At 56.2% G+C, this 12088-nt stretch overlaps 1 protein-coding gene across 1 annotated transcript in view; it reads right to left on the bottom strand.

Moving 5' to 3' along the window:
• LOC140429358 (ras GTPase-activating protein 1-like) overlaps positions 1-12088 on the bottom strand; it is a 374654-nt gene that overhangs the window by 37211 nt on the left and 325355 nt on the right. The window contains exons 22-23 of the mRNA XM_072516226.1: positions 10177-10265; positions 9254-9331 (exon numbers count right to left, since the gene is read on the bottom strand). Of these exons, the coding sequence (XP_072372327.1) occupies positions 9254-9331; positions 10177-10265 (167 nt within the window). The remainder of the gene's footprint in view (positions 1-9253; positions 9332-10176; positions 10266-12088) is intronic.

The following is a 12088-nucleotide window of genomic DNA, read 5'->3' as shown; positions in this document are numbered from 1 at the left end:
AGAGACCTGGAGCAACAGTGAGACGACACCCCCGTCACGTGCGGGAGCGACCACCCAGCGACGAGGGGGGCAGCCACAGGCCCCCGCCACATCCGAGCCAGGACACCACTACCCAGGACACCACTACCCAGGACACCACTACCCAGGACACCCCTACCCAGGACAGCACTACCCAGGACAGCACTACCCAGGAAGACAAAATACCGGACAGTGACTCAGAGTGGATGGGTGGAGACGAACCCCCACCCCAAAGTGCCATGGACTCAGAGTGGGACGAAGAGCACGACACAACGCCACTGCTGTCACCAACACCCTCCACCATCGCAGAAACACTCACCACGGTTGGGCACTTTAGTGATGAGGCGTCTGGTACACTCACTGGTGCGCACAACACAGCCGTCCCGGTACAGCAGGTGGAGGTAGGAGCAGCAGAGGGACCGGGCGGTCGGAGGGCAGCCCAGGCCAAGCGAACATCTGCCGCCCAGATGGATCCCGGGTTCCTGCAGTTACCACACCCACACATAGATCCGATGCAACCACCGACCCGGAGACGAGCGAAGAGGGTGACGGGCGGCTTGCGGCGGTCGCAGGTGGAGGAGTCCACCCGCGTCCAGGAGCTGGGAGTGGTGCCGGTCATGCGTGCCACCCAGGCCGACACCGCACGGGTGGCGTCCGCGGTGGAGGCAATGGGTGCGACGGTGTCAGACATGGGGAACGGTTTGCGAGGCCTGGGGCCTTCCGTGCAGGTGGCGCCTGTGGCCCAGGAAATGGCTGCCCTCTCACAGGAGGCCATGAGCCAGTGCCAGCGCCAGATGGCAGAGGCGCTCAACGCCATAGCCCAGTCTCTGCAGGCCATGGCCCAGTCTCAGCAGGCCATGGCCCAGTCTCTGCAGGCCATCGCTGAGGGCATCGGCGTCAGTGGCCATGTGCGAGCCGGCGTCGCACTGTTACAGACAGGGTTTGCCAACTCCCTGGGCTCCATGGCTGCAAACCTGGAGACTCCTGTCGATACCAGCACGGGCCTCCAGGACTGGCAGCGCCAGATGTCGGGGGGGCGTCGGATGGCCAGTCCGTTCGCATCCCCCACCCATGTAGAGGCCTGGGGGCCATCGGGCACCCCGAGGGAGGAGGAGGTGGTGTGGTCCGTCCCGGCTCCCTCTGTAGGGGAGGTCCCGGTACACCGCGACACCTCGGACTCCCCCCTCCTGTCCCAGGTGCATCGGGTGGGCAACGGGCAGGACAGGCTGGCAGCTCGCCATCCCAGTCGCCCGGGCCGCAGCCTGGCCCATCTAGGCCAGGACGCCCCAGGAAACGGCCGCCAAAGGGATCCAGTGTCAGAGGGCAGGAATCACAGGAGTCCACCTCCAGTTCTGCTGTACCGTCTGGGGAACCACGTAGACATAGTCAAAGGGCCCGTAAGGCCAAACAATTAGACACTGAGTAAGTTGGCACGGGTGCAGGGCACAGATGAGTTTTAGGGGCTAGGGCACGTGCATGAACTCGTTTGGTTATTAAAGTCAATGTTACACCTACCGAAGCTGCCTTTGTGCTCTGTCCAAAGTGTGCGGGGGTGTCATGTACGTTGAGCGCAAGTGTGTGTGTGAGGGGTGGTCTTACCTCAGCCCCAGGTGAGTCTGCCCCCTTCCCCCTGGGCCGCCATCAACATCCCCCGGGCAGAGGACGGGACCGTGCGCTGCAGTATCACAGCCGCATGCAGGGATGGTCCGGGTGGATGGTGGTACTGTGGCCATGGGTCAGACATAGTCCAACGATGTAGAGCCAGGAGCTCATCGCAGGGCGGGTTGTCATCATCCTCCATGGCCTGCGATAGACACGCGTCCACCCGCAACTGTGTGAGCCCGGCCCGTTGTGCCGCAGGTGGATCGGCAATGGGGGGGCGGGTGGTGTGCATGCGGGTGGGGTGGGTGGGGTTGGGGAGGGGGGTGAGGGTGCTGGGTGGGTGGATGGGTGGGGGGTGTGGTGGTCGGCTGTTTCCATGGTATGCAGTCTATGGCCATACTACCCGATTCCCACGCCCATCTAGTCAGTGAAGCGGGCGTCTATCAGTCTGTCCCGTGCCCGCTGGGCCAGCCGGTAACGGTGGACAGCCACCCGCCTGTGTCTACCCCGTCTGCCCTGACCATTGCCCCCATCCCCCTCATCTGGGGAGGACTGGGCCTCTTCCTGCTGCTCCTCCACTCCGCCCTCCTCTGCCTGCGGCACATCGCCCCTCTGCTGGGCTACGTTGTGCAGGATGCAGCACACCACAATGATGCGGCCGACCCTATCTGACCGATACTGGAGGGCGCCCCCAGAGAGGTCTAGGCACCTGAAACGCATCTTCAGCACGCCAAAGCACCTCTTGATCACTCCCCTTGTCGCTACATGGGCATCATTGTAGCGGTTCTCCGCCTCATTGCGTGGCCTCCGTATAGGCGTCATCAGCCACGATCGCAATGGGTAGCCCCTGTCGCCCAGCAACCAGCCCCTCAGCCGGGGATGGTGTCCCTCGTACATGCCGGGGATGGATGACCGCGACAACACGAATGAGTCGTGTACACTGCCTGGGTGACGGGCGCAGACGTGCAGGAACATCATGCGGTGGTCGCAGACCACCTGTACGTTCATCGAATAGGTCCCCTTCCTATTAGTGAACACGGCCCTTTTATCGGCAGGTGGCCGCACGGCGACGTGCATCCCATCGATCGTGCCCTGGACCATGGGGAACCCGGCCACGGCAGAGAAGCCCACGGCCCGGGCATCTTGGCTGGCCCGGTCCACGGGGAAGCGGATGTAGTGGTGCGCCATGGCAATAAGGGCATCTGTCACTGCCCGGATGCACCGGTGCACCGATGTCTGCGATATGCCGGACAGGTCCCCACTCGGTGCCTGAAATGACCCCGTTGCATAAAAGTTCAGGGCCACCGTAACCTTGACGGACACGGGGAGAGGGTGTCCCCCGCCAGTGCCACGCGGTGACAGGTGTGCCAGCAGGTGGCAGATGTGTGCCACGGTTTCCCGGCTCATCCGGAGTCTCCTCCTGCATTCCCGGTCCGTGAGGTCCTGGTATGGCTGCCGGGGCCGGTACACACCGGGCGCCCTCGGGTGCCTCCGTTGCCGTGGGGCCGCGACGTCCTCCTCCCCCTCCTCGTCCTGTCGGTCAGGTGTCCTTTCAGCCTGGGCGGCTGCCGCCTGCCCCTCTGCGGCAGCCTGCGCCGCCTCTCTGGCACGCTCCTCCTCCTCCTCCTCATCCAGGGCAACATAGACATGAGCAGCTGCCATCACGGCGGCCAACATCGCTGGATGATCTGAAAACATGACGGCCTGGTTGGGGGGGGAGGGGAACGACGACATGTCATCATTGCCCATATCCCCTCCTCCCCCCAGCCAGGTGGCATGGACCGCATGGGTCCAACTGTTGGAGGCTGGCACCTGGCCAGGTGGACCAACTCACTTGCCCTTCCATCCCCCTCCTCGGCACGGACCAACCCCCCCCCAACCTCCACCCCCCCCCCCCCCAACCTCCACCCCGCCACGGCACGGACCCCCCCCCAACCACCACCCCAGCACGGCACGGACCCCCCCCAACCTCCACCCCGGCACGGACCCCCCCGCCCCAACCTCCACCCCAGCACGGAACCCCCCCAACCTCCACCCCGGCACGGCACGGACCCCCCCCCAACCTCCACCCCGGCACGGACCCCCCCCAACCTCCACCCCGGCACGGACCCCCCTCCAACCTCACCCCGGCACGGACCTCCCCCCCCACCCCAACCTCCACCCCAGCACGGACCCCCCCCCCCAAACTCCACCCCGGCACGGCACGGACCCCCCCCAACCTCCACCCCTGCACGGACCCCCCCCCCCAACTTCCACCCCGGCACGGACCCGCCCCCAACCTCACCCCGGCACGGACCCCCCCCCCCCAACCTCCACCCCAACAGGGACCCCCCCCCCCCAACCTCCACCCCGGCACGGCACGGACCCCCCCCCAACCTCACCCCGGCACGGACCCCCCCCCCCAACCTCCACCCCAGCACGGACCCCTCCCCAACCTCCACCCCGGCACGGCACGGACCCCCCCCAACCTCCACCCCGGCACGGACCCCACCCCGCCAACCTCCATCCCGGCAAGGCACGGACCCCCCCCCCAACCTCCACCCCGGCACGGGCCCCCCCCCCAACCTCACCCCGGCACGGACCCCCCCCCCCAACCTCCACCCCAGCACGAACCCCCCCCCCCACCTCCACCCCGGCACGGACCCCCCCAACCTCCACACCGGCACGGACCCCCCCCAACCTCACCCCGGCACGGACCCCTCCCCCAACCTCCACCCCAGCACGGACCCCCCCCCAACCTCCACCCCGGCACGGCACGGACCCCCCCCCAACCTCCACCCCGGCACGGCACGGACCCCCCCCAACCTCCACCCCGGCACGGCACGGACCCCACCCAACCTCCACCCCGGCACGGACCCCCCCCCAACCTCCACCCCGGCACGGACCCCCCCCCCCCCAACCTCAGCCCGGCACGGACCCCCCCCCAACCTCCACCCCAGCACGGACCCCCCCCCCCACCTCCACCCCGGCACGGACCCCCCCCAACCTCCACACCGGCACGGACCCCCCCCCCCAACCTCCATCCCGGCACGGACCCCCCCCAACCTCACCCCGGCACGGACCCCTCCCCCAACCTCCACCCCAGCACGGACCCCCCCCCCCAACCTCCACCCCGGCACGGACCACCCCCAACCTCCACCCCGGCACGGCTCGGACCCCCCCCATCCTCCACCCCGGCACGGCACGGACCCCCCCCAACCTCCACCCCGGCACGGACCCCCCCCAACCTCCACCCCGGCACGGACCCCCCCCGCCAACCTCCACCCCGGCAAGGAACGGACCCCCCCCAACCTCCACCCCGGCACGGACCCCCCCTCAACCTCACCCCGGCACGGACACCCCCCCCAACCTCCACCCCAGCACGGACCCCCCCCCCCCACCTCCACCCCGGCACGGCACAGACCCCCCACTAACCTCCACCCCGGCACGGACCCCCCCCCAACCTCCACCCCAGCACGGACCCCTCCCCCCAACCTCCACCCCGGCATGGCACAGACCCCCCCGGCACGGCACAGACCCCCCCCAACCTCCACCCCGGCACGGACCCCCCCCAAACTCACCCCGGTACGGACCCCCCCCCACAACCTCCACCCCAGCATGGACCGCCCCCAACCTCCACCCCGGCACGGACCCCCCCCCAATCTCCACCCCGGCACGGACCCCCCCCCAACCTCCACCCCGGCACGGACCCCCCCCAACCTCACCCCAGCAAGGACCCCCCCCCCTACCTAGCACGGACCCCCCCCCCCCCAACCTCCACCCCGGCACGGACCCCCCCCAACCTCCAACCCGGCACGGACCACCCCCTCAACCTCCACCCCGGCACGGACCCCCCCCCCCAACCTCACCCCGGCACGGACCCCCCCCCCCAACCTCCACCCCAGCACGGACCCCCCCCCCAACTTCCACCCCGGCACGGACCCCCCCCCCAACCTCACCCCGGCACGGACCCCCCCCAACCTCCACCCCAGCACGGACCCCCCCCCAACCTCCACCCCGGCACGGCACGGACCCCCCCCCCAACCTCACCCCGGCACGGACCCCCCTCCCCCCCCCACCTCCACCCCAGCACGGAACTCCCCCCAACCTCCACCCCGGCACGGACCCCCCCCAACCTCCACCCATGGCACGGACCCCCCCCAACCTCACCCGGCACGGAGCCCCTCCCAAACTCCACCCCGGCACGGACCCCCCCCAACCTCCACCCCGGCACGGCACGGACCCCCCCCCCCAAACTCACCCCGGCACGGACCCCCCCCCAACCTCCACCCCAGCACGGACCCCCCCCAACCTCCACCCCGGCAGGGACCCCCCCCAACCTCCACCCCAGCACGGACCCCCCCCCAACCTCCACCCCGGCACGGACCCCCCCCCCCAACCTCCACCCCGGCACGGACCCCCCATCCACCTCCCCGGCACGGACCCCCTCCTGGCACTCCCCCGGAGCCCAGCCTACTCTAACCACCCCCCCCCCCCCCCCCCCACCGCCGCACACACACAACCCGAGACACACCTCTCCTCACGCATTCAGACTGCGGCCACGCCATTGCCTGCCCAGAGCCAACCCCCCAGGCCGTCACTCACCTCCACGCTGGTCGGCGTGAGCCTGGAGCACCGGGTCACGCCGATGAAAAGGAGGTTTAATTTACGTCGACGTGAACGGTCATCGCGTCGACGGGACTTCCGGAAGGGAGAATATCGGCAGGCCGAAAATCGGCTGCCTTGCGCAGACCTGTGACATTCTCCGCGGCAGCGGCGACATTAACGCCCCGCCGACTTTTCTCCCTTCGGAGACTTCGGCAACCGGCGGGGGCGGGATTCACGGCGGCCAACGGCCATTCTCCGACCCTCTGGGGGGTCGGAGAATGACGCCCCTGATCTCACGGATAAGGGGAGTGGGTGGAAAATGGAGCAACGCCCAAAATTGTCCACAATCATATTGAATGACACAGTAGGCGCGATGAGCCGTGCGGTCCTCTCCTGCTCCCATTTTTTATCTTATTCCCTGGATTGGTTCTACTCTTGACATTCTTGCAAATGGCTTTTCTTCTCATCCTGTTAACTCTAGCTTTCTCCAAGATTCCATTCTTGCCCCACCCCACACCCCAGTTTGGCTTTGGAGACATGAATTATTAAGGTGGGGGTCCCATATAAGTTAATGACATGCAGTTCTATCTACCCACCAGCTTGCTTGATCTCTCCCCTGTCTCTGTTATCGTCTTCTTGGTGGACATTCATTTTTGAATGAGTAGCAGCTTACTTCAGTTAAAACCTGAAGATGAAACCCATCATCATCAGCATCCCTCTGCCCATACATCTTTTAATTAATTATGGGATGTGGATGTTGCTTGTAAGGCCTGCATTTATAGCCCACCCCTAAGCGTCTTAGAAGGTGATGGTGAGCCACTTTCTTCAGCCACTGCACGTCCTTCTGATACACCTACAGCATTGATGGTGAGGGAGTTCCAGGATTTTGATCAGGCAATAGTGAAGGAACCATGATAATATTTCCAAGTCAGGATGTTGTGTAAGTTGAAGGGAACTTGCAAGTGGTTGTGGTTCCCATGTGCTTGTGGCCCTTGTTCTAGGGAGTAGGGATAGGAGGTTTTGAAGGTGCTATTGAAAGAGCCTTGCCAAGCTGCTGAGTACATCTTGTAGATGGCACAATGGAGTGAAAAAAATATTTAAGGTGATGTACGGGTTGCCAATCAAGCAGGCCTTGGTGTCCTGGGAACGGTGTTGAGCCTCACAAGTGTTGTTGGAACAACACTCACTTCGAAAAGTATGGAGTATTCTATCACACTCCGAACTTGTGCCTCACAGCGAGAGGAGACATTGGGGGGGGCAGATTTTCTCCGATATTGACAAAGGCCGACGTTGGGTGGGAAAGCGGTGTTGAAGCCACTGACGGCAATGGCGTTTTTTTTCACCATATGGTCCAGGACTTTGAAGGAAAAGGCAGGCAGGGGTTCCACATCATATTGCTGGCTGGTGACCCCCGATTTGCCCGCACCATCAACTCAGCAAATCGTTGATCCGGGGGCCATTTTTAAAGGCTGCAGGAGCACACAGGAAGCATAATCTGGAAACAATCTTCACTCGGGTCAACCCACCACTGGTATTACTGTGGGCGCGGTATTATTCTGGTTTATGGGCCTGATCATGATATGTTAATATATTACAATAAGGTTTCCAACAATGAATGGCAGGAAACATGGCCCGCTACTCTGGCGGGGGTGGGGAGAGGGGGTACTATTGCTTCCCGCTTTTGCATCAACTTGAATCGCAAATTTGGCCTTCTGATATTTTCCGCTTGCATCGCCAAACCTGCTTGACTTGAACGTGAGGGGAAATCCCGGCCGGAGTGTGGGGAGTCAAGAAGTGAGTTATTAGATTTCTCAGCGCTGGACCGGCTGTTAGAACCATAGTATTAATGTGTTTGGCCCAGTTAAGTTTCTGGTTAATTGTAATCCCCAAGATGTTGACGGTAAGGGTTCATTGATGGTAATGCCATGAATTGTCATGGGGATCGAGTTGGATTCTCTCTTGTTGGAGATGGTCAATGTCGAGCACTCAAGTGACAAGTAACATTTACATCACAATCAACTGAAACCTGAATGTCATCTAGTCTTGCTGCGTTCTGCAGATTATATTGCATCAGGTTTAATCACTTAAAATCTCTATGCTGAGTTTTTCATGCCCACAATTTTACCTACCTAACAAAGCAACTTCCACTTTATCTACTGATGAAACCCTCACCCATATCTAGTCACCTCTAGAGTAACTATCACAATACTCTGCTGAGCGGCCTCTTACACTGCAATTCGTTTCTTATCAAATATGCCCAGCTCACGTATCGCCCCAGCCATGTTGTGCTATGTTGGATCGCACTCCCCACAACAATTCTCAAATTCCAAAATTCCCAATCTTTGTTTAGCCTCATTTTTCCCCATCACTGCTTCCTCTACACCTCCAGCCTCTTGGAACTCTCCCTCGAATTCTGATTGCTTTCTGCATCCAAAATAGCTTCACCCAACGGTTGTGCCTTTGAGCAGTCTAGGTCTAATCCCTGGAATTCTCTTCTCCAGCCTCCCTGCCTATCTATTCCCCTTTCTTCATTAAATGCACGATCTTGACAAATATTTTGTCACAACTCCTTTTACCTCTTCTTTGACTTGGTGCATATTTTTCTGCGTTAAAGATAACAAAAACTTGTCATTGTGGGCAGCACAGTGGTTAGCACTGCTGTCTTACAGCGCCAGGGACCTGGGTTAATTCAGGCTTTGGGTGACTGATTGTGTAAAGTTTGCACGTTCTCCCCCTGTCTGCGTGGGTTTCCTCCGGGTGCTCCAGTATCCTCCCACAGTCCAAAGATATGCAGGTTAGGTGAGGTTACAGGGATCAGGCAGGGGAGTGGGCCTAGGGAGGGTGCTATTTCAGAGGATTGATCTAGACTTGATGGGTCGAATGGCCTCCTTCTGCACTTTAAGGATTCTGTGGACCTTGTTAATTAACTAATTTTAGAATAAAATAAAGCACGGTTAGAAAAAAACATGTTTTCATCCAGAAATTCCAATTGCTGTCTTCAAGAGGGTTGCTTTTGGAGCAACTATGCAATGGTAAATGCACTTACCCCTAATTCATCTAAGAACATAATCATTTGATGTTTGTTGTTCTTGATAAATGGGTTTACACCTTCCATGTAGGGCTCCTATAATAAAATAAATATATACCATTATAGGATGTTTTCCCTCAGATGTTGAATATCATGTAGTTTACAGAACATTACATATTCAAGTTGCAAACTCACTTTTAATCGCAATTATCTGAACAAATTCTGCTAAAGGTTTTCCTGTCCCGTGCCAACTTACTTGTTAATCAACAAATTAACCAAGAACATTATCCTGGTACATTGTTCCAAACATTTAGCTGTCTTTAAAAATAGGTTTTAAAATTATTTCAGCAATATAAATGTTGGATTTGGATTGTCACATGTACCAAGGTACAGTGAAAAGTATTTTTCTGCGAACAGCTCAACAGATCATTAAGAACATGAAAAGAAAAGGAAATAAAAGAAAATACATAATAGGGCAACACAAGGTTCTGGTTTTACATTCTTTATTTCTATTCCAAGGTTCTGGTAATATGTCCCAATCATTTTCTTTCTAATTGCTTCTTCACAGTGATGAGACATTGAAAACAATGACTCAGTGATCACATTTCCAGGTCTCTTTCTACACTTCCCACTATAAATGCATGTGTTAGTTGCACAGCATACAGAAACATCAGCAAATATTTTGTTACATTCTCTATCTGCACGGTTTTCCCCATGGAATCTATTCAACTCACAAACTTCCTAGCAGCTATTTTGTTTTATTGTAGAATGCTTATATTACTGAAATGGCACTGACCCTGTTGTAATGGAGAAAATGGATGTTTTGATATGATGTCACTCTGATTTGAAACATTACCGAAAAGCTGTTAAATAATTATCTAGGGTGCAAAGCGGTAAAGAAAATTAATTTATTTTGAATTTGTAAGATTCAAATTGTGTACCTTGGCTCCAAATTCCACTAAATTTGCTAAATTTTGAAGCGACTTTGCAACAAGAGTGAGAGTCCTTGCAGCTGTGGACGAAGGAGGATCTGAAAAAGAAAGCAGGAATAAAAATTTCTTATTACAGTTTGCATTATGTCATTACATATTTTACTAAAATCTTGTCTGATTTCTGCAAAATTAATCAATGATCATATATTCAGAAATAATTTTGCAAATCACAAGCATGGGTATACAGGGAATGATTTTAAAGTCTGCAGACGACAAACTCAAATGCAGTAAATAACATGAAGGCCAGTAACGGATTTCAGATCGGTGAAGTGAACAATCAAATGACAGATGAAATTTAACATAGAGAAGAGCAAGTCATACATTTTGGCAGGAAGAATAAGGTGAGAGAACATATACTAAATGGAACAATTTTAAAGAGTGCATGAAAAGTTGAGGCGGCCAGTAGGTTTATTGGCTTTACTAATAAAGGTAGAGACCAAATACAAGGAGGTTTTGCCAAATATATAAAATACTGGTTTGGCATTGGGTACTCGAAATTTATATTTAAAAAAAAATACTGGTTCATTCTTTTGCATTGTGGGGTATGGTGTTTAATTCTTTACAAAGAATGCCAGGCCTTAATGAGAGCACAGAGGAGATTACTAGAATGGTGAGGGGTGACAGACTCCAGTTATGCGGAGACACTAGAATATTTACACTGTAGAAGCAGGCCATTTGGCCCATAAAATCTGCACTGGTTCCCTGAAAAAACAATTTACCTAGTCCCTTGCCTTATCCACACAACCTTGCACATTCTTTCCAATTAGCAATCCAATTCCTTTTTGAATACCTCAATCAAACCTGCCTCCACTGCCCTCAGGAAGTTCGTTCCAGACTCCAACCACCCTCTGGTGAACAATTTTTAACCTCACACTACTTCTACACCTTCTGCTAATTATTTTGAATCTGTGCCCTCTAGTTCTCAATGCTCTCGAGTGGGAACGGTTTCTCTCTATTTACCGTATCCATACCCATCACTATCTTTGAATACCTCTATTAGCCTCCCCTCTATTAGCCTCCTCTGTCTTTTTTTCCAAACAAGGCAGTCCCAACCTCTCCAATTTATCCCTAGCATTCTTTATCCCGGAAATCATTCTTGTGAATCTCCTCTGTACTCTCCCTTCACATCATACCTCAAGTATGGCTCCCAGAACTGTATGCAGTACTTCTGTTGAGGCCTAACTTGTGTCTTATACTGTGGTTGTTCTTGGAGCAAAAAAAGACCAGGAAGAGATTTGATAAGGGGTGTTCAAAATTATAAATTGTTTTTAACAGCAAACATATTTCAGTGGCAGAAGTGTTGATAACTCAGCAACACAGGTTGAAAGTAAATAGTGCAAAAAAGACAGGTGAAAATATTTTGATTTGAAATGCATTGCCTGAAGTTTTGACACCAGCAGGTTTAGCAAAACCATGCCGATAGAGATTAGATAAAGGGAAACACTGAACAGGCCTGTGGGTAAAGAGCAGAGGCGAGTGGAATAATTCTACCACGGTGCTGGCAGAGGCATGATGGACAGAATAGCCTCCTTCTATCCAGTATAGCATAATGGATTGAAATCAGCTGACAAAATACACAAATTAAAATTTGAGAAAATATTTAACTCGTTACTTAATGGATAGGCCATAACATTAACTTTGTAAAGAAGGGACAGGACAAACCTTTGCAGCTGTGTACAAATGCAAACGTCGAAAGTAAAGTGAGTTGCATATATGATGGGTAATGATATAAGCCCAAGTGCAGAAAGATTCAAGGTCTACCCTACGCATAAAACGCAAAATCAGTTCCATGCTCCTTCTCCCTCATAACCTGCCTCCTTTATTCTCATTTACACTCTATCTTTTACTTTCTGACCTCCTT

The sequence above is a fragment of the Scyliorhinus torazame genome, chromosome 9 (genome assembly GCF_047496885.1).
Source record: "Scyliorhinus torazame isolate Kashiwa2021f chromosome 9, sScyTor2.1, whole genome shotgun sequence".
NCBI classification, from domain to species: domain Eukaryota; kingdom Metazoa; phylum Chordata; class Chondrichthyes; order Carcharhiniformes; family Scyliorhinidae; genus Scyliorhinus; species Scyliorhinus torazame.
This window is presented reverse-complemented; position numbering and strand designations above follow the sequence as displayed.